The 23,898-nt window shown below is 39.5% G+C and overlaps 2 protein-coding genes and 1 long non-coding RNA gene across 3 annotated transcripts in view; 1 reads left to right on the forward strand and 2 right to left on the reverse strand.

Annotated features, from left to right (window-relative positions):
• The window catches only part of LOC134218077 (uncharacterized), a 241,164-nt gene that overhangs the window by 20,271 nt on the left and 196,995 nt on the right, over positions 1-23,898 (reverse strand). The window contains exon 11 of the mRNA XM_062696942.1: positions 22,675-22,714. Within this exon, the coding sequence (XP_062552926.1) occupies positions 22,675-22,714 (40 nt within the window). The remainder of the gene's footprint in view (positions 1-22,674; positions 22,715-23,898) is intronic.
• LOC134214100 (uncharacterized) lies at positions 457-1,426 on the reverse strand. Its single transcript, XR_009979654.1, has 3 exons — positions 1,309-1,426; positions 800-870; positions 457-724 (listed from the first exon to the last, which is right to left on the reverse strand). It is a non-coding gene; the product is annotated as an uncharacterized LOC134214100 (long non-coding RNA).
• The window catches only part of LOC134218078 (uncharacterized), a 74,689-nt gene continuing 53,183 nt past the window's right edge, over positions 2,393-23,898 (forward strand). The window contains exons 1-3 of the mRNA XM_062696943.1: positions 2,393-2,499; positions 2,997-3,045; positions 4,242-4,343. Coding sequence (XP_062552927.1) covers positions 2,486-2,499; positions 2,997-3,045; positions 4,242-4,343 — 165 coding nt within the window. The 5' untranslated portion in view covers positions 2,393-2,485. The remainder of the gene's footprint in view (positions 2,500-2,996; positions 3,046-4,241; positions 4,344-23,898) is intronic.

Raw genomic sequence — 23,898 nt, forward strand, 5'->3', positions numbered from 1 at the left:
AGTGGTGGAATTCAATGGGATTGTATAAACTCGTCTTATGACAGGTGAAAACATCCCGGATAAAAAATATCATTAAAATATCATAAATTTTATTGTTACAACACCATTTAAGACATAATTTTTACCATTGAATATAATGGAGTTTTGACAATAAAATCACATGAGAAATAATGGTTTTCCACGATAAAATGAATGGTAAATGGGACTTTTACAATAAAAAAGGGGGGTTGTTATGTATCTTTACAATAAAAAAATCGAAAATTTTCCATACAAAATTTTGAGCAAAACAATTGATTTTACGGTTCTTCAATGGGATGATTTCGGGCGACAAAATAATAGAAAACATTGTGATTTAAATGTTTTCAATTACTGTTTCTATTGTTTTACAATAGAAATACAACAGGATACATTATACTCCAACATTACAATAAAAATACAATACAATTATTTGCTTTACAAATTATTTTATTTTCAATTTAAGTTTAAAGCAGTTTAAACTTCATTTTAACTCATTTTACCTCTCTTTGCTGTCGGGACTTCCGAACCGAACTTTCTTCCAAAGTTTTATCTGTCAAACTAATTGATGTGTTGTTTAGCGCATCTTCAGGCGAATCCAGCGCACTACTTTCGAAGTTGGGTAAGTTGCCTGTATCTGGAGAAAAATCGAACTTCGATATAAAAAGCGTACTAACTTTGTTCCGGATAGACAATACATGTTATAAACCTGTGAAAAATGTAAATTAAAAAAGAATGTTAGTTTTATTAGAAAAAGTACGTCGAGAAGAAAAGAAAAAAATACCTGCATCAGTTCTTATTATATCCCGTTGGTGAGATTGGCCAAGCATCAGTATTTCATCATAAGCTTCATTTCTATAAAGGAACAAGGATACATGTTACCAGGTATGTCATTAGGTATTATTACGATTATTTTTTTTATTTTTTTTTGTTCGGGATGAACCACTGCGTCCATTATATACATTGAACTTTTGTAGTATAAGATTACGACTACCGGTGGTGAGTATAAGCCGTTTGCCAGCCCAATATAATTACTTGACACTTTACCGGTCGCTACTAAACGTGCTAGGTGACCAAATTTGGCAGCGCGATAACACCGCTGCTATTTAATGAACTATCAAATGTCAAACGTTACCGGTATGGAATGCAGCCTCCAAAATGATAACCGAAAATAGTAACCGATGCGAAAAAGTTTGACTAATCTAAAATGACAGCACGGCGAGTGTGATCAAAATACTCGTGCTCAGGCCCAGTAATGATGCTCTAACGCGTTCTAACACTTTATATACTTACCACGGTACAGAAGCCATAGTGATCTACCGTTGCCCAGCACCGAAAACTGTAATGAAAAAGACACTTTCTGCACCATACAGTTTTATTATTTTCATCTCTTCACTAATTATAAACAAAACTGTACACGCTCAAATGAATCCAGCCATTCTCCGAGTAAAATGATAAGCAAAAGTTTTTGTTCCCTTTAATTTTTTGAACTCCAATTTTATTGCATAACATTTCTTGACTTGCAATATGAAAATATATTACTTGAGAATCGGTATAATATTTTTATTCATTTTATAATCAAAGCTATTATAATTTTATTGTTTTCAATTGTTATTTCAACAATATAATAAATCCATGAAATATTCCAAAATTATATTAATTCAATTACATTAGACGAATTTCCAGATCATCCAAACCGAAAACTTTCATAATTTGTTTAGTTTTTGGATGTGCAATACCAAACATAAGCGAACAATAAAAATATAATAGAATGTATTGGTAACATTTAAATATATTGTTATGTTAATGTAAGTACAATAAAGATCTTTTACAACCGTCAACATTTTACAATAAGCGTACAATAGTTTATATTGTTTACCACACAATCTATTGTATTTCAATGGGTTATGTCGTTCAAGTTACTGTAATTTTTTATCCGGGATTCCACTAAAAAGCTCAAAATAATTTTCTTATTTGAGAGATTGATTTTCTCACCCAAATACACAATCGTGGGGGGTGCCCCGTAGAATTCGACAACTTTTTGTTTCCTGGGCCAGTCTAATACACATCCTAGACCGAAACGAGAATCGAACTCGCCATCTCCGGAATGGCAATCCAACGCCTTTACTTGCAAGGTTAACTGGAGACCCCCAACCATTAGATTAGATAAGCAAAATAGCAGTACAATCATTCTTTGCAATAACCTACAAAACATCTATCATGAAATATTCCTGCCAATGTATGTATGCAAATCTGATAATAAATTTTCGATGATCTCGGCCAAGCTGTGCCTTTCAATTACGGTAGGTAGGTTTTATTCCAACAATCAGTGCTCATTCCACACTGCGCGAAGAACGACGTTTAGTATCCCCGTCTTCTGTTCTGTCAGTCTTCTGTGATTCATACTCTGTGTTTTACATTGAATTCACGTGACCTATCAAGCCGTTCAAGATCGAACGTCTCCTAAGCGATGAATTGTCAAGTGTAAGCTGAAACTAATGCGAACATCATCACAAAACTATATTCTATTGTATTATGTTTTATATCATAATTTTTTAGTCTTGCAGGCAGCCATATTTCTTAAGACTTTCCAATTTCTGTGGTCTATTTGTAAGAGTAAGGGTAACTAGTCTCGGAACAATACTACCCTTTGTTGTTAGAATATTGAACTACCAAATATCAGCAGCGAACATTTTTGAAAATAGGTGTCTTTTTGTCTCGGAAATATTTCCAATGAACCCTGAGCCTGTTTTTGCCTTTCTTGTACATTAAGTATACGGAAAGGCTATAGGATCATTCAAAAATTGAACTTTTGATAGAAGGCTCGGTGATTGGCATATTTTATATATTATTATATATATTGCGTTTCAGAGATACTGGCAGAACATTGTTTTTTACCTTTAGTCCACCTCAGAAAAATTTTAAATTGGAAATCTTTACCTTTATTTTATTTTATTCTGTTTTGTTTGATTTTATTTCAGTTATTTATATCCAGGAGTTGCAATTAAGTGTTCTCAACCAGGGATCAATGTAAGTAAATAGGAATGAATGTATAAGTTTTATTTAGCAAAATTTCAATGAAAATATAAAAATGGTTTCGAAATGTATGCCTTGAAAATAAGTACTTGAACTTATTGAGTGGATAATGTAGTTCTATATTGCCATCAATCAATGGATACAAATCTGACGACGAATAAAGACATATACTCTTTATCTCTAAGCACTATACATTAATTTTTCTCTTTTGTGGGGCTATAATAGAGCCGTTATAAAGCTTGTTGCACGTTGCACGTACGGCTAGTTTGAATGCTTATGGTTATCTGAGTAAAGATGTCTGGTATAAGACTTGACAATTGTTGTTCAATTTACTTCCACAATATTCAACTTCTTTTTATCAACAGATACGTATAATTTAATTATAATTCGTTTTCACTTGGAAACTTTTTCAGTGTTTTGTTACCGACAATGAAGAAGAAGTCAAGTAAAAAACGGAATACGTATATGTTGATACAGAAAGTTGAATATAGTTGAAGTAAATGGAACAACAACTGTAAAGTCTTATAACTGTGTAACTGGGGCCCTCCTTAGCCGTGCGGTAAGAAGCGCGGCTACAAAGCAAGACCATGCTGAGGGTGGCTGGGTTCGATTCCCGGTGCCGGTCTAGGCAATTTTCGGATAGGAAATTGTCTCGACTTCCCTGGGCATAAAGGTATCGTCGTGTTAGCCTCATGATATACGAATGCAAAAATGGTAACTTGGCTTAGAAACCTCGCAGTTAATAACTGTGGAAGTGCTTATTGAACACTAAGCTGCGAGGTGGCAATATCCCAGTGGGGGATGTAATGCCAACGAAGAAGAAGAACTGTGTAACATTTCCCCTAAGACGCTCTAAAATGTCTGGTATGATGATTATTTCATGCCTCTGGGAGCGTACACACGCTCAAATACCTTGGATTCAGCCCCCCAGAGAATGCTTCGGTTACTGCTTTGTTTGACCGTGTGTGGAGTCGTTCGAACAACCGTTCGACAGTTGACGGCTTGATTGGAAAAAAATCATAGGTTCGGAGTCAAGGTTGGCCAAATATGTTTGAGCATTTGTAGTGAAGTTGTACACATCCCCTCTTCCTTCGAGTTTGGAGTTTGATTTTCTCGTGACCATGAAATTACTTGAGTACCGAATTCGACTCTTATCATTCATTCAACTCTTATCCATATTTTATTTCTAGTATCAGTATCAGCATCAGACTTCAGCTCCACAATATGTGATGCAACAACAATCCAGCACCCCTAATGGAGGCTACCAGTTCCAGTCCGGCAACTCTGGCCAGGTGATTCAAATAAAGTACAGAAATAAAGTCGGTGTTAGTCAAATTGCTTGGCCGTGTGTACGCTGAGTGAAGAATGAGTGAGATCTCTCTCTCTCTCTCTCGCTCTGAGAGTGCGTGAGAGAGAGAGAAAGTAATTGTACTGTTGAGTCGATATTGTCGACATAACGTGTATTGACGAACGAAGAGTGGCGAGAGCTCAGTTTTGAAAAAGAAGTAGTACCAGTGTACCAGTTCAACTTACGTGGTTAAAAATATATAGAAAATAAAAATTAAGGCTTCCGACACGCTGCATTACACGTTATAAAATACCATTTTTTTCTTAAATGCTTTCCATTTCTGACGTACGATTTAACTTCGAGATTCGAATTAAACAATATGTTAGATGACGATAGAATGGATAGCAATACCATTTTACTCAGTCGGTAGACAAAAGTCAGAGAGTGCAGCCCCCACTTCAACACACAAGAGAATCCTCTCATCCTTCCAGTTTGAAGTTTGATTTTCTCGCGGCCATGAAATTACTTGAGTACCGGATTCGACTCTTATCATTCATATAACTCTAATCGATATTTTATTTCCAGTATAAGTATCAGACTTCAGCTCCCCAATATGTGATGCCATATCAAACCAGCACCCTTAATGGAAACAAATCGGTTTCATCCTATGGAAATACGAGCAGCTCCCCAATACAGTTGCTCACTATAGATGTACAGAAAAGAAAGACTACCGGTTCAAGTGCTGCAGCTGTGGCCAGGTGACTCAAGTCAAATACAAAAGCTCAAAGCAGCTGGAAATAAGACACTGTACTCATAAGTAAATCACTTTCCAACGTCATAGATACTACAAGATTTAGATGATTACTGATTTCGTTGTTTACCATTATTTTCAGGAAGAATAACTGCCTGCGCTATTCGTGATTACATCCATCCCAAAACTCTCGCACAGTACGAGAAGCTGAACATACAAAAGAGGATAACAACAGCAAAGCCATAGCCATATCTGTATGAAACATATAGTTTATTTCCCTTCAATTAATAAAATACTCTACACTTCTCTAAAAAACGCTCGATTGGCGATAGAACGTCTTCTTTTTTTTTCTTCCTAGGCAATCTGGGGGAATCTGCTCATCAGACATCCTGGGTTGTCCAGGAAGTGCGGGGTTAGGGACCACCTCCAACACAAACGAGGGGGCAGGACTACATCCGCGACCCGCTAAACCGTTTACATTGCCGCCAAGCCCATCGTCCCTTCGGTACAACCAGAAAGTAATGCTTCAAAGGGGGGCCAGTGCACAACGCATCCTCGAGGTTAGCTGCGTGACCTTGCAGCATCGAACATCGTGACTCGCTTTTTTAGAAGAACACCATGGTATCGTTCCAGCGCATTGCCGGCTTTCCAGGTGGCCTTACCACGCCCTATGTCCTCGGAAGGTGGGAAGGGTCGACTTCACGCCTGCTTCCCTCTGCACGACTGGTATCAAGAATGATGATGCCGCGTGCACCCCATATTGACCTCTCTGCGATAGGGTCTATTCGCCAACACACAGAGGGACTTGCCGACGCCTGCCCCAGCCTTGACGAGGACCCCTTTCCGCCCTCGGGCTCGGAACCCACCCGGTTGACCGACGCCGCGAAAGCGACGATACCATATTGTTGTATGACCCATGAAGCCGACTCCGAACCCTTGGACCACGTCTTATTTGCGCCTGAACTAGCCATCCTTGAGTCCACGCGCCACCTTCTGTGTAGCTCCGAGACGATTTGGACGATAGCCGATAAAACGGCGTTCCAGCCAACTTTTTCTTTACACATCCTCCGAACTAGGTTGTCCGGGGTGGTGTCCAGACCACATGTGGCAAGCATGTGGTTACGCATTGCGCGAAAACGTGGGTACACGAACAACACGTGTTCCGCCGTTTCCTCTAAACCTGCGCACACCAAACACTCGGACGAGGCCGAGCAAGCCAGCTGCGTTACCTGTACTGTGATTTTGCAGCACGCTTAAACGCCGGGCACTTCGAACCCCCCATGGGGTGATTGCTGTTCACAGTTTTGCTGGAACAAATAAAACAATTGGGAGGGTTCGTGCAGCATTGTGCCTTATGTCGCTCCAATCCGCAGCGTCTGCAGAGATTGCTTCTGTCAGGGCCTTTGCAGTCCCATTGCTTGTGCCCGGTTCCAGGCACTTGAAGCAAACTTCGGGCTGCTCGTATATGCCCACAAGGCACACCGACCATCCCACCTTGACGCTCCCTAACTTTACTACCTTCGTCAGGCATCCGCTGCAAATAGCCGAACCAATGCTACCTGCGTCCCTTCCCGTAGCCGAACGGCTGCGGTGGGCGTCTCCACTTCACACTGTCGTCGCAGTGCCGTGACGAGCTCTTCGACTTCAGTGATCTCGTCCAGGTCTATAACCCTTAGATTCACCTCCGTCGCGAGTGCCCTCACCTTGACCGTCTCGCCTAGGACTTCTTCCGCCAACTTCTTGTAGGCGGCGCTCTTTTGCGATGCGCCCCGCTTCAGCTCGAGAATCATCTCGCCCATCCGGGTACGTCTTATTCGACGTACGTCGGCGCCGAGTTCACCGAGCTTGACGTCACTCCTCATCGCCTTCAAGACGTCCGAGTACTTAGCCTCGTACAAATAATAATCGAAATACATCCTTACAGGGAACCATCTTGGGGAAGTATCTTCCAACTATACTAATTTTTGATATATGTATAGCAAAAAACTAATATAAATCGTTTCACAGTAGGTCAAGGTGGACAAAAATTGAAACTAAAAACCCTGATTGATCCAGCGGTGTTTGTGTCTTTCTCGTACATCAGACATACTAAAAAAAGTCAGAATTTCTTAGCGTGTTTTTTTTTGTATATAAATCGTATTTTGGCCATAACTTTTGATCTCATAGTCCAATCTGGCCAATTTTCAATAGGAAACAATGGATTCCCCGTCCAATGCAACTTATTGCAAACAAATCGGATCAAGATAAGTGTCTAAAAGATGGGTGAGTTTTATTTTGCGCACATACATACATACATACACGAACACACAAAGCAAACATCATCTCAATTCGTCGAGCTGAGTCGATTGGTATATAACACTATGGGTCTCCGGACTTTCTATTACAAAATGAAAATCGTCTTGGAAGTGAATATATAGCCTTTTTGTTACACCTTGGTGTACGAGAAGGGCAAAAAGTACAAAATGACGGGTTATCCCCGAAACGTATATATCATATAATGATATATGATATTCCAATCAAACGCAAAAGGTAAGCAAAGGTTTAGCCTTTAAAATTCGTCACGATTTAGTGTAAAGTGCAAATTATAATCGCTAGGTGCAGTGTTGTCCTACACTCAAGGCAAAAAATTCTGCTCTTTGATTTTACTCCATCTAAACGATTTTATAGTCTCAACTAAGTAAGTTCAACTAATAGAAGGATATTTGAATTTTCTAAATGTCATGGCAAACTGTCAAAAAACTGCACTCCAGAGCCACAGGAGCGTGCGCGCTGAAAATACACTCCAGTGAAAACACTCCAGTGTATTTTCAGTGCGCGCGCTCCTGTGGCTCTGGAGTGCATTTTTTTGACAGTTTGCCATGCCATTAAGAAAATTCAAATATCTTTCTATTAGTTGAACTTACTTAGTTGAGACTATAAAATCGTTTAAATGGAGTAAAATCAAAGAGCAGAATTTTATGCCCTGAGTGAAGGACAACACTGGCTAGGTGAAAGCAGAAAGTTGGCGGCGGCAGTAAAATCACGAGCGCGCGTCAGAAGGAGAAGCCGTAAAAATGTATTTGCATCGATGGAAATAACCTTCCCCCCCTCCCTCTCTCTCTTGTAATTACTAGGAAGGGCAGCACGTCGCTTGCCAGGACAAAGGCCTCGGCAAGCTTGGCTAAGCAACGGCCTACCGTGTGAGGCTGGGTGCTTCAAAGACCTCTTTTTAGGGCTAGCTCGGCCTGGAGAACCTCTTTGGTCTCAAGATCGGCTGGTGTATAACTCTACTTCACTAATCAGACCTAGGAAATGTGGGAGTAATTAACAAAATCTAGTGTTGATAAAAACGTAAAAAAAACCCAGATTAATCCATATAGCGTTGGTGGTGCCTTTCTCGCATTAAGTTAAGACATCCACCTTATATGGGGTTTATATGGTCCGATCAGTGGCGTAGCCACGGGGGTTGTTTTGGGTATAAAACCCCCCCCAAAGACAAAATTTTAGGAAGAATTTTTTTTTTGAAAAAAAAATGTTCGGAAAACCCCCCCAGACCAATTTTCTGGCTACGCCACTGGGTCCGATGTACCATTTTCTTTTCTTTCGCAATACCGATCGTTATGAAATTCAATAGTGATCAACAAGGCTTTGTCCCCTGTCGAATTAAACTTGTTGCGAGAAAATCGGTGAAAGATTACTATACGAAAAGTTGTCTAATGTTTTTTATAGCTTTTGTGCACACACATACACACACCTCTTGGAGCAACAAGCGGTGATAAGGGCAGGCAACTGCGCGGTCACCTCTGAACGCTCCATCAAACTCTTGGGGGTAATGATTGACGATAAGCTCACCTTTGGTATCCACGTCAATTACGCCTGCAAGCGTGCCTCCACAGCTGTAGTGGCATTGTCCCGGATGATGTCCAATAGCTCTGCGGTTTATGCCAGCAAGCGCAAGCTTCTGGCTAGCGTTGCTCTGTCCATACTGAGGTATGGGTGGCCAGCTTGGGCCACTGCCCTGCGTATTAACTGCTACAGAACGCAGTTAGAAAGTACGTATAGGCACATGTGCCTTAGAGTTGCGAGCGCGTACCGTACCGTGTCGCACGATGCACTTTGCGTCATCACCGGTACGATGCCTATTGACATCGTTATCGGTGAAGACATAGAGTGCTTCGAAATGCGCGGCACGAGAGGCATCCGTAAGACTGTCAGGTTGGCCTCAATGGTCAAATGGCAGCGTGCGTGGGACAGTTCCACTAAGGGTAGCTGGACACATAGGTTGATACCGGAGATAGGTACGTGGGTCAAGAGGCGTCATGGGGAAATCACTTTCCACCTGACCCAGGTCCTTACAGGCCATGGTTGCTTCAGACAGTACCTACACCGGTTCGGACACTCGGCCTCGCCCGAGTGTCCGGTGTGCGCAGGTTTAGAGGAAACGGCAGAACACGTGTTGTTCGTGTGCTCGCGTTTTCGCACAATGCGTGACCACATGCTTGCCACGGTGGTAGGCAGGTGGTAGGTGGTCATTTGGCATATACAGTGCCCGTTCGATTATTGCAAAATATTTACATTGCATTTAACGAATGGCATTCGATAATTGCAACAACTGACAGATACCAAATCGAATGTCAAAAAAGCGAAGGGGCACATCAATGTTTATTTTTATCAGTGCCCATCGAAGTGGTTTCAACGAGTCGACGGATTGCAGGTATGTACATAAATAATAGATTCCATAATTCCTTAATGATTCACGATTTCTTAGGCTTAGATACCAAAAATGGTAAACGATCAGCAACAATAAGGTGTGGTTCTCTGGTGAAAATGCTGGTGACGAAGCTGCAAATAATCGAAGAAGCGGAAAAAGGAGAACAATCGTTCGAAATGATTGCGAAGAAATTCGGCGTGGCAACTTTATCAGTTTCCAGGTACGTGAAGAACAAAACCTCTATATAAAGGTAGAAATACTAGAATAAGAGATCGGCGAAGACGCCATCTTGTTTCCAATCGGACCGTCAAAAGCAGTTCCATTTCGACTTGTTTACTTTTTGCATCCATATCAAGCAAGCAAAAAGTTCAAGTGCAGCCAGTATCATTGCCACGATTCCACGATTTCAATAAAAAGTGCAAAGCGTTGTTTAATAAAAAATAACAGATGTCTCTATATTTCTTTAATTTAGGGATCATGTTTGTGTCGGAAAAGATATACATACATATGTACATTGACTTCTCCAAATGAATAAAAGTGTGCGTGACTTCGCTGTATTCCTGACAATGTGTGCTGTCTTCCTCCAAAAGTATTCGTGATATGTTTGCCGCAGCAAGATTACCACCCACTTTTACTTTATATATCCTATACAGTGACGTTAGTGTGCGAAAAACTGCGCTTGGAGAACTCAATTGTACATATCTAATAATTGAAGTAAAGTCTAATCCAATAATAAACTAATAATTGAAGTAAAGTGTTGTTTACCTTGTAGTTATCGCATTGCTCCAATTATACCTTACAACATTAGCGGAGATAAATACGAAACTGTTGGTATCCTTAATTAGTTGATTTTTGTATCTATTTTTGACGGCTTTTGTGATTATTAATGCAAATTTTTAGAGAAATAAAAAATGATGTTTTTTCAACTAGCTTTTAAATTATTTTATGCATTACCATTGGAAAGCCCCCCGCCTAAAATGACAGACCGATATTTGACATCTGAAAGTGACGGTTATCTGCTTTTTAATTGCAACACGTTGCAATAATCGAATTTCCATTTAAAAAGCGTTGCAATAATCGGTCTTGCAATAATCGAACGGGCACTGTAGTCGTTTGGCATAACGCCGTTTGGCATACGGCCGTTTGGCATAAAGGTCGTTTGGCATAATGTCATTTTCAGAAAAATATATTAAGCTCGTTTAGTGGAATGTATTAAACCGTCTAAGACGAATTAAGTACTGTCCATTTAATTCCACCAGTTAATTGTCGTTATCTTTGCAGATACGTATTTCGATCACAACTGTGTGGTCGTCTTCAGTGTCTTGTACTTGACTCGACTTGAAGAAAACAATCGCAACTTACACTATTTATATTACGCTAGGTACCTAATCTAATCTTATTTGCCTACTTTATTTACCTTTACAGTAAATTACTTTATTGTTTAGGTAGAAACTTGAAGAGCCAAGAGCTGCCATTTCCCTGATCCTTATTCAACAGCGCTGTTTGTACCTGTCGGTGGATTTCCAAACTCTCAGCTACATCGAGTTTCCCTGGAGAAGAGACATTTCTTAAGATTTTAATATTTGATGCCGTAATTGGGTGATTTTCCTTATACACATGCTCTGCTACCTTAGATCTAAATTCGTAATGTAATCCCTTATCGTTTTCGCTTTGCGCCTTACTCACTTCCGCCATATGTTCCTTGAACCTTATATCTAATGATCTTTTTGTTTGGCCTACATAGATTTTTTCACATTGGGAACAACTTATCTTATAAACGCCTGCCTTATTCAACATTTCTACTTTATCCTTCGTTGAACCCAATAGAGACTTGAGTTGGTTGCTTCTACTGGAGAATACTAGATCGATGCCGAATTTCCTTAGTCGAGGGCGTAGCTGGTTGGTGATGTGTTTATCATATGGGACCGAAACTCTTCTCAGCGGCTCCTCTATCGGTGTCAGCGTTGTATGTCCATTTCGTCGTAGGGTCCTTTCCTTCTTGTTGATGATCGCTCGTATAGTCCTCTCCTGGTATCCGTTGATCTTCGCTGTTTCCAAGATGTATTGTAGTTCCTTCGTTTTTCCTTCTTCGCTCAGGGGTATCGTCTGCATCCTGTGGATCATGTGATGAAATGCTGCCATTTTATGTTGGTACGAATGGTTCGATGTATATGGGATGACTCTCATGGTGTTCGTGGGCTTCCTGTAGATTTCGAGGCTCAATGTTGTATTTGCTTCCCTGATGACTAGTAGATCCAAGAAAGGTAGTTTACCTTCTTTTTCCTCTTCGAAGGTAAATTTGATGTCCTTATGCACGTTGTTTATCGCTTCCAAATTGAGCCTCGAAATCTACAGGAAGCCCACGAACACCATGAGAGTCATCCCATATACATCGAACCATTCGTACCAACATAAAATGGCAGCATTTCATCACATGATCCACAGGATGCAGACGATACCCCTGAGCGAAGAAGGAAAAACGAAGGAACTACAATACATCTTGGAAACAGCGAAGATCAACGGATACCAGGAGAGGACTATACGAGCGATCATCAACAAGAAGGAAAGGACCCTACGACGAAATGGACATACAACGCTGACACCGATAGAGGAGCCGCTGAGAAGAGTTTCGGTCCCATATGATAAACACATCACCAACCAGCTACGCCCTCGACTAAGGAAATTCGGCATCGATCTAGTATTCTCCAGTAGAAGCAACCAACTCAAGTCTCTATTGGGTTCAACGAAGGATAAAGTAGAAATGTTGAATAAGGCAGGCGTTTATAAGATAAGTTGTTCCCAATGTGAAAAAATCTATGTAGGCCAAACAAAAAGATCATTAGATATAAGGTTCAAGGAACATATGGCGGAAGTGAGTAAGGCGAAAAGAGAAAACGATAAGGGATTACATTACGAATTTAGATCTAAGGTAGCAGAGCATGTGTATAAGGAAAATCACCCAATTACGGCATCAAATATTAAAATCTTAAGAAATGTCTCTTCTCCAGGGAAACTCGATGTAGCTGAGAGTTTGGAAATCCCCGACAGGTACAAACAGCGCTGTTGAATAAGGATCAGGGAAATGGCAGCTCTTGGCTCTTCAAGTTTCTACCTAAACAATAAAGTAATTTACTGTATAGGTAAATAAAGTAGGCAAATAAGATTAGATTAGGTACCTAGCGTAATATAAATAGTGTAAGTTGCGATTGTTTTCTTCAAGTCGAGTCAAGTACAAGACACTGAAGACGACCACACAGTTGTGGTCGAAATACGTATCTGCAAAGATAACGACAATTAACTGGTGGAATTAAATGGACAGTACTTAATTCGTCTTAGACGGTATAATGTCATTTGGCATAACGGCCGTTTGGCCTAATGGCCGTTTGGCATAATGGTCATTTGGCATAATAGTTGTGTAATCATCAATTTCTAAACTTATGCATAATATGTTCAATTATTTATAATTATTGTCACTTTTATAACGTTAAAGTTAGTTGAAGTGAGAGATGTTTTAAATTGATTTTTCGAATTAAAATTCAGATTCCATCAAATCACTGCTACTGAAGGTACTTTGGAAGACTTTTTATTATCTGCCTATTTCACTTCACTTCACGATAATCTTGTTACCTCTGAATAAGCAGCAAGATCGTCGTTGACTGAAACAAACTACAAAATACGGAAAGTCAAATAGCAAAATTGTGAGTGCTCAAGAGCAAAAACAATGTTACACAAAAAAGGCAATACAAAGCTTATGAAGTTATTTCTGCATATATTCATCTCTTTAAAAACATACATTGTCGTTCATAAGTCTAAAAAGTATTGTCGGGCCGCCACCAAACCGGACCGCGCGACAATTTGAAATATTTCATTAGTAGTGCGCATCATGCACGCATGGATATACTATCATGCGCACTAATCAGAAATGAGTTGCGACGTCTGATAACTGCAGATATTTCATTTTATTGAAAACAAATTTTCGATTTTCTACTATACACGGAATATAAGCAACCAACATGTCGCGGGTGGGCTGCGGGGACCTCAGTATGTAGATATAGAGGTCATTGCGGTTCACGCGCGGTGGTTGTTGTCGGGGTGCTCGTCTCCAACGTGAGATTATGATACGGACCGTTAGGTTACTATCATAGCTTGCGATCGACGGGTGGTGAGGTAGCCACCCTTGAAGTCGATGTTGTGTGTATTGACGTCAAGTGCGTTAGCATAGGCGTGAGCGTTCTCAATAGATTTGACTATACTGTTGTTGTTGGTTTTACTATGCACGCGATGACATTAGCATGGTAAATTCAACCACATCATTTTCACAACAACGATCACCAGCGAAAGTACTCATTAAATATTAACAACAAGATCATTGAAATAGATAACTTTATTAGGCATCAATTTATAGTGAGAATTATACACAGCATTATGCTCTAAAAGCTTATTGAAGTTATGTCTCACAATTGCATATTCATTTCAAATTTTATACTGGTATACCTGCCGGTGTATCTCGGTACGTGCCAGTTCCAGTGTTCCTCGACTGACTCCGATAAAGGATACTTCCGTCCGGTTGTCCTGACGCCGCTGAAGAAAAAAAAAACAATTATGTTATCATTGGGTTGGACAAATTAATTATGTTTTCGGATTTGTTGCGACTATAGATGAGGTGTTAAATACTCACCGGCATCTTAATTTGAAGTTCGAAGCGCATAAGTCGCAGCCTGCTAGTATTAGACTCTTCCATCTTTCCACAAGTATCGTAAGAAATAAGAATCGTTATTATCGTCACAACCGGCTTTCTGTGCTCTTTAGCAGATTGGTTTCGGTTCTCCAGAGTCTGAGTGACTTTACCAGCGCTCGAACAAACTGTAGATCGGGTCGACCAGAGCCAGCAGCACCGTCAAATCCTGCGGTAGTCGAGGTGGAAGTACTTTTTCTGAAGGTTCTTGCATCACGGAATATTGTTTCACATCAGAAATTATATGGATGCATGCATAAAAATCTCCAAAGAAATCACTTACCTTGCTAGGGTAAGACACCCAGAAATCGCCCTCCCCCCAGTTTTCGCCCACCTCTTTTAAAACCTTCATTTCTCGAAAACTAGTTGTTGGAAACAGTTAAAGTTCAGGTTTTTTCATAATTTACTGATGCTTGTATGGAAAAACTTTAACTGATACTGTTTTCAACAACTAGTTTACGAGAAATGAAGATTTTAAAATAGGCGGGCGAAAACTGGGGGGAGGGCGATTTGTGGGTGTCTTACCCTATTCACAATTACAACATGAAATGAAAAGTGGCTGACGTAATAATGGTGGAAGAAATTGCGATTTTCTGTTTCTTGATTTTCTGAATGTATCTTTAACTATAACTTTGGATTAACATAGTCAAAATTGCAATGAAATAGTATTCCTAACTACAGAATATGTGGTCAACACTAATATAGTTGCCCAGCTGTCATTCCATAGTATGGTTGACTGAATTATAGTAATCTCAAAATTATTTTAATATCAACATTACCATTTTGTGGCATGGTAAAGCTAAACAGATATCTGTTGGTAGATTTACCACAAGATTATTATCAGTGTAGTGGCTTCAAGCCAAATCTACTTAGGCTTTGGTCCGATTCGTGAATCAAAATCGAATTAAACTTAAAAGTGACAGTTCAAAAATTTCCAAATAACCCTGCTCGCAGAGCAAGATTACTTTTGACAGATATTGAATCATTTTTGATAGATGTTCTGTTGGTCTTGCTGGGTAGCACCAGCCATTCTTATGAGCGGGGGATTTCATAATTTGCGAACTGTCACTTTTAAGTTTAATTCGATTTTAATTCACGTATCGGACCAAATCCTTATTGAACTGTCAAACCGTCTACCTTTTGAGCAAAGTAAACAAATGCTTGTTGGTAAGGCGGAAGTATTGTTATCGCATAATGATTATTATGACGAATTAAAACGCAAGAATTGAAATGTACCGTGGACCCCCGATAATTAGAACGGTACCTCATTCAAATTAACGGGGTTCATTTTTAATTTGAACTTCTGGTTACTCTATTTGCATCAGAAAAACTGGTTTCTGGCCGCTCTCTTTGCTGGTTTGTTTTGATTCTGCGTTCCGTTTCACGATTTTTTATTCATCTTCTCTCGATTCCACGTGCTAAATGACGTTTGAACCATTTTTAATTTGAACGATGTTCAAACCAACGGGGTTCAAATTAAAAAGTGTTCAGATTAAAAGCGGTCATATTACCGGGGGTCCACGGTATTAGATTTGTTCTAGAAACAGTTTCAAAACACTTCAATACACCCCCTAATAAAGCAGCAACAAGAAGCTCACGTGTTTTCACTCTGTGGGTGACTTGGTTATCGAATTAAAAAGTTTTAGAAGTCTTCAAGTCACTTGAAGGGTTTAACACAAATGAAAGTTCAGAAACAATATTTTAAGCTCTTTTTAGTGGAATGTAGTCGAGTCAAGTACGAGACACTGAAGACGGTCTTACTGTTGAGGTCGAAATACGTATCTGTCAAGATACAATTAAGTGGTGGAATTCAATGGGATTGTACAAACTCGTCTTATGACAAGTTTTATTCGCATGTAGTTACACTAGCACACTCTAGTGATGTCTAGCAACATTTTTGTCAATATTCAATGACAGATCAAATAATGTTTTTGTTTTCTTTAAACTTGGCGCGGGAAATAGAAGCACCGTGGGTGGGAAAAGTAAAAAGATGAGTCCAAATGAAAAAAAAAACTTATTCTACGCCTGCATAATTAGTGCAAGTTGGCTTTTGACTTTGCAAGAAATGTGGGTAGACCAAGGGTAGCAAGAATTCAACCATTTAATTGGTAATTGATCGCATCAGCGCCACAAAAATCTATCAAAACAAATAACAGAGTGGTCGTCAGCGATAACGATGAGCGATTTATTGTGCGGAAAATAAAAAAAAATCCTTTAAAACAAGTTCACCCATATAGGCAAGTGAGTTGGAGAGAAGAAGTGCTCAGATATGAACCAATACGAACAGAAATACCTGTGAAAAGTATGGGTATAATGGGCGAGTATCACGGAACAAAAACACTCTCGATTTCCGCTAAAAATATCGCTGGAAGAAGGATGACTTTCGGAATCAAGTCATGTTAACTGACGAAAGCAAGTACATCATATTTGGATCAAATGGGCGATGTATGGTATGGCGGAAAAGGAATATTGAGATACAGCCGCAGAATCTCTTTTGAGCAGTAAAGCATGGTGGGGGCTCCGTCATGGTCTCTGAGGTGCTTGAGCGCAACCGGTGTGGGAAAATTTCACATTATTGAAGGAATTATGTATCACAAAATGTTCATCCGCATTTTGAAAGAAAATTTGAACGCCAGTGCTGAGAAATTGGGCTTACAGGGAACATACATCTTACGGGGTGATAATTACCTCAAGCATACAGCCCAAAGTACTAAGCTGTAGCTACTCTAATCAACCCAATCAACTCAAAACGCCTCCTCAGATCCCAGATATAAATCCAATTTAACTCCATTGGAATGTAATCGATAGTTTTATTTTTTTTAGCTTACTAGATTCTATCTTTGACATTTTCTAGAAAACATACAGCTAGACGAATACTTTTTGGACTCACTGTATCTGTAAAGATATCGAAATAATTGGTGGAATTAAATGGAGAGTACAAAACTGGTCTTAGACGGAAAAATGAAAGTTGCCAACATAGTAACAAGAGCAACATTCAGAATAAGTGTAAGAAGATCCTTTTTGCGCAACTTAATGATCAGAAACTTTGGTTACAACGTTTATTCAGAACTCGATAATTTCATATCTTTTGATCACATATTTAGTTATTCCTGGACATATTTCTCCATTTAAAACATTTTGTTTAAGATTTCAGACAGTATTCGAAAACATGTACTTCAGAATAGTATAGATGGCCTAGAACATCCGAAAAAAAATTTCAACGGCTTCTTAGTTATTTTTCTTTCTATACTAATTTTGGCAGGATCCAGTAAAAAACCTCAAATCTGATGAAAAAGTCGTCCTGAAAGGGCTTGTCGAGGGGTTTTATCGGACTATAAAGCGGGCAACAATCAGAGAAGCAAGTTTTTAACAAATTGTATTTTATTAATTGAACAATATACATGTTTTATACAAAATGGATATTTAACTTTGGAGTTGAACTTAATATTAGAAATTTCCAAAACACCTAAATGAAGACTGAAAAAAAAAGATTCCTGGTATTGTTGGAATCCCCTTAATTAAACAATACAACAACAATGCCGTTCGCTAATTAGGTTCTGCAGCGTCTGTATCTAACCTCAAACTGATGACAGATTAGTAGTACTTCGCGTTGGACTCGGGGGCAGCCAACCAATCACGAACTCGAACCTTGTCGGAGTCCTCGTCGGAGTCAGTGGAAAGTACTACTGAACTGTCAAAAAAGTTCATTTGACGAGGACCGAATTCATTCGTGACGTCATGCTGCAGAACCTAATTAGGTTCTGTAGCATGACGTCACGAATGAATTCGGTCCTCGTCGATTGAACTTTTGACAGTTCAGTAGTACTTTCCACTGACTCCGACAAGGGTCGAGCTCGTGATTGGTTGGCTGGCCCTGACTCCAACAAGAAGTACTACTAATCTGTCACTAGATTGAGGTTACGTACAGACGCTGCAGAACCTAATTGGGGCGTTTTGACAAGCGTCAATGCTTCTCCATTCAGCTCGGTTCATGGCTGCACTTCGCCAACCACGCAGTCTGCGGAGGGTCCGCAAGTCGTCCTCCACCTGATCGATCCACCTTGCCCGCTGTGCACCTCGCCTTCTTGTTCCCGTCGGATCGTTGTCGAGAACCATTTTCACCGGATTACTGTCCGACATTCTGGCTACGTGCCCGGCCCACCGCAGTCTTCCGATTTTCGCGGTGTGAACGATGGATGGTTCTCCCAACAGCTGATGCAACTCGTGGTTCATTCGCCTCCTCCACGTACCGTCCGCCATCTGCAACCCACCATAGATGGTACGCAACACTTTCCTTTCGAAAACTCCCAGTGCGCGTTGGTCCTCCGTCCGTAGAGAACTACCGGTCTTATAAGCGTTTTGTAGATAGTCAGTTTGGTACGGCGGCGAACTCTATTCGATCGAAGCGTCTTGCGGAGTCCAAAGTACGTACGATTTCCAGCCACTATGCGTCTCCGAATTTCTCTGCTGGTATCGTTATCGGCGGTCACCAGTGAGCCCAAGTACACGAATTCTTCAACCACCTCGATTTCGTCACCACCGATAGAAACTCGTGGTGGGTGGCTCACATTGACCTCTCTTGAGCCTCTTCCTATCATGTACTTCGTCTTCGACGTGTTGATGACTAGTCCAATCCGTTTAGTTTCGCTTTTCAGTCTGATGTAGGCTTCCTCCATCCTCGCAAAGTTACGTGCCATGATATCAATGTCGTCGGCGAAACCAAATAACTGGACGGACTTCGTGAAAATCGTACCACTCGTGTCAATCCCTGCCCTTCGTATTACTCCCTCCAAAGCGATGTTGAATAGCAGACACGAAAGACCATCACCTTGCCGTAACCCTCTACGGGTTTCGAAGGGACTCGAGAATGCCCCTGAAACTCGAACTACGCACATCACCCGATCCATCGTCGCCTTGATCAACCGTATCAGTTTATCCGGAAATCCGTTTTCGTGCATTAGCTGCCATAGCTGGTCCCGATCGATTGTATCATATGCGGCTTTGAAGTCGATAAATAGATGATGTAACTTATTGTTATCAATAAACCTCTAATAAATCTGCTGGAAAAAGCTTCAAACGTCAAATGCCTATTGACCATATGAACAGATCTATGTTAGTGATGAAGAGCGTAATAAATCAAATTTTCAACGCTCGAATAAAGCTACAATTTGTGGTCATAATGTGGTCAAATGAATTACACCCATAAGAATGTTTGTATTGTGAAGAGTTTATGACGGTGTTCAATAAAAGCAACATTTTTCTTATCAAATTCCATGATGGCCATATTGAAAATGGAAAAGCATTTCGCAGTCAGTGGAATATATCGCTGAAATTCATGATTTAACGAAATTTTCACCGCGTATCATACTTTTTCGGATAAATAATATTATTATTTATTAATTTGGGCAAAAATACTAATTGATTTAGTGGACATCCTAGATGTTGTTGTGGTAATAAATATTTTCGATTTATTTCCCTGAACTACGTTATATTGCCGGCGTGTGGTGTTCAACCTTATTTTTTCACAACTTTTGACCATAAAATCGGAAGCGCACTTCTTTTCAACACTACAACTTTTCAACACAACAACGAAAACACAACCTGTAATAAAATATTATTTTGTTGTCATCATCATAATTTTCATCAACAATCCATTTTGATATTATTCTTCTGCAAAGATTTATTATACATTTACATTTATTATTTATTATACATTTATTATACATTTATTATACATTATATTATCAAAGATTTATTAATACAATTGTTTCTCTTTTTTTAAAGCAACATTTTGAGGTTTTATTGTTAGATTTTATAAATTGATCTTGAAACCCATTCCTAGAGCGGACTAAAACTTTAAATGTTACTTGGGTATTTGGCTTTTCTGGTATTGTTAGAATCCTCTTTGTATGTTCATTTTCTAGTGCTGTGCGTTAATTTTCGGGATAGATTTAGTTACTTGTAACATAAGTAGTTATTAATCCTGCAAACAATGGTAAATAACAGAATCAGTAATCATTTAGAACTTGGAAGTATCTATGAGACTGGAAAGCTACTTACATTTTTTCACCGGACATCATTTCCGACAGATTTGAGCTATGGTAGTTGAATTGAGCATTCATGCCAGTTATGCCTTGTTGGTAACCAATCCCAATGGACTGAAAAAAAAACGATGGGATAAATTTTTTTTTTTTAACTTTTAGTGAAATGTATTCACTTGTCATACGTAGTTTGTACTATTCTATTTAATTCCACTACTCTATTGTATCTTTGACAGATACGTATTTCGACTACGTTTAGACAAGGCAAGTGAATTGAGCAAGTCGCTTGAATCGAACGCGAATTGAACGTGTAAACACCTTAATTTAATTCACTTGAACGAAAAGAAAGTTGAACATGTTCAACTTTTGGCAAGTCAATTGAATTCAACTGAGTTGTTCAATTCACTTCCCCTGTCGAAACGTAGCATAATGCTACGTTTTTAGCTACCATTTTTGCATTCGTATATCATGAGGCTAACACGATGATACTTTTATGCCCAGGGAAGTCGAGACAATTTCCAATCCGAAAATTGTCTAGACCGGCACCGGGAATCGAACTCCAAGGAGCTAGACTTTACTAAGGTGACGCAGATCAGCGCTGCGTGCCACTAGTTGTCTCTTTCACTCTCCCGCTGATCTTATGCAACGCAATTAGTGACGTCACTATTTGCGTTCCATAAGATCAATGTCTTGCTTTGTAGCCGCGCGTCTTACCGCACGTTTCGCCTAAAATTGATTTATTCTCTGATTAATTCTCGAGTTATGAAAAATTTGATGTTAAATTTGTATGGGAGCCCCCTTTTCTAAGGAGAGATGGGTCTCGAACCATCTCAAGAACCTTCCCCGGCCCCAAAAACCTCTGCATACAAAATTTCACGCCGATCGGTTCAGTAGTTTCGCAGTCTATAAGGTTCAGACAGAAAGAAATTCATTTTTATGTATATAAATAGGTCAACCGCTAGAACCCACCCCCTATATGATATTATTACGTCATGATACATAATTAAAATGATTGGATGCTTATTTTCGACACAGCGTACAGTGATGTTTTTAGTTTAGCAAGTGCGACTGAAACTACTCCACAGTGCTTCCTAACCCAGGAATCCGTGATCGAAAATATTTTGACCTTGAAAAGTTGATTTTAGGGCTAAGTGACTTCGGAGAAATGTTTCAATATGTTAAGCTCCATATTTTGGATTTTTTTTATCGATCCCCCTAAAAGTGAAATGAAAATTCTCTTTCCTCCAAAGTTTCTACGAAAAATTTTGTTATATAAACTTTATTTCTATCTATGAACGATCATCAAAAATCAGGTTTTTCACGATTTTTCAAATGTTCTACAAAGATATCCGTCGCGATAAAAAACATGAACCTTTCGAAGACAGTTTCTTTATATTTTCAATATTGACGAAGTTATTGACGATTTTCGGTTCAAAAATAAGCATTTTGACATTAACTGCACATTTAGGGGCAAAGTGGGGCAGGGTTCTCCGCATCTTCTTAAGTAGGTATCTAACCAACATTTCCTACCCATATTCCCACTGATCGTAAGGACCTGGCCAGGTGTTGAACAAAGAGGTCGTTGAATGAAAAACATGTCAAGTCCCAGGTTGGTTTTCTGGCGCATCTAACGTCTCTATCGCCGCCAACCCAGGACGGTGTGCGATCAGTTAGGCTATGCTTAGAGGCCTGAATAAGAGAAACGCGGATAGAAAATATGACTCTGCCAACACTGCAATCAATCTTCTTCATCAAAGAGCAACACATGAAAAGGAAGAAATGGTTTATGTAGATAAAATCTCACAATCCGCTATTGATTGTGTCCACATCACATGGGAATAGAATCCATTAAACAATGCAATTTCATTTCAGAATCTATAAATCACTTGCATATATTATTGCAAACTGCATTCAAATTTGTTTATTTAAAAATGGCATAAAAACAAATTTAGCCGTTTTCAGTATTTGAGCCAACATTTTGGCTGCTTGACAGGTCTCCTGCTCGATTGGCTGCTGTTTTTTGACGGTTCGATTGGCGGCACATACCTATCCGCGTTTCTCTTATTCAGGCCTCTAGCTATGCTATGCTATTTTAAATTCTTATAAATGTTTACTTACGGTCTGCTCTAGATGACGATACAGACGTGGAGCTGCTGTGCTGCAATGAATTAAAAAAAAATTAAACAAAATCGAAGAAAGTAAAATCACAGATAACAGATATTTAAGCTAGAACAAATTTTATTGAAAATCCTGTGTAAACTTTTGAATTGATATACGTTGACCCACTACTGCCATCTACTCAACTGATTGCGGCAGTACATACGGACGCAGCTGGTTAACAACCGTCGAACGCAGCCAATGGATTTGACAGCCGCATTCGGGCTGCGTTTTCAATAACTATGATCCTTGCGCCATCTCCAATCGATTGCTAAACTCGGTTACAATTTAAAATACATTTGAATTAACGGTTGCCGATGTTTACACACGTTTCGGATGCCAGCCTCAATATCTGTTATCTGTGGTAAAATAAAGATATGAATGAATTAAATCAAAATGATATAATATGACAACATCCTCTATTCCCGTCTGAAACGCTTTCAAAGGCCGTAGATGACTCATGAGCTTATCTCAAAATCGGCAAAAATGCAAATGTTACAAATGTGCGATCATAGGCAGCACAGATGCCTTGCCGTATTTTGAGAAAAACGACACTCTTCCTCAAAAATGTAAATTAGATAATGCGATAAGTCGTCATGGAGATATTTTCCACTGTGTCTGAAACTCGATGTGGGCAATTTCACTACATGTGAAAGATTTAATTCGAAAATGTATTAGAGGGTAACCACTTCCTTCGGTGGGGTTTGATCCCACGAAACCAGTACGCTAGATAGGTGCTCTCCCTACTAAGGTACGAAGGACATCCATCGTCCTCCGCAGTTCAGAAGGCTACTGATGAGATCGAATTTCCAACACTATGACATAGCCCAACTCTCACAATCTATTTTTAAAACCAACTCTTTCACCAGATTAAGGTTACAAACAGACGCTGCAGAACAGACCGCGACTTGAAAAAAAATCTTTACTAGGTAAGAAGCTCATTACTGTAGGATTGAGATGAAAATATTAAAATTAAATAAAATTCCAATATTTGGATTTATAAACACTACTTTAAATAACTCGCAATCTGTATAAACAATTATAACAGTGCATTATAAATCCCAGCCCTATACTCCATTGCACAGTGACGTCACGCACGACTTTTGACAGGTACTGGTCCTGTTGTTTACAGACGACTTTATATTAATTTTGAGATTCTTCTATGATTCTTTGGATTTTCTGATC

Source organism: Armigeres subalbatus, chromosome 2 (genome assembly GCF_024139115.2).
Source record: "Armigeres subalbatus isolate Guangzhou_Male chromosome 2, GZ_Asu_2, whole genome shotgun sequence".
Lineage (NCBI taxonomy): Eukaryota > Metazoa > Arthropoda > Insecta > Diptera > Culicidae > Armigeres > Armigeres subalbatus.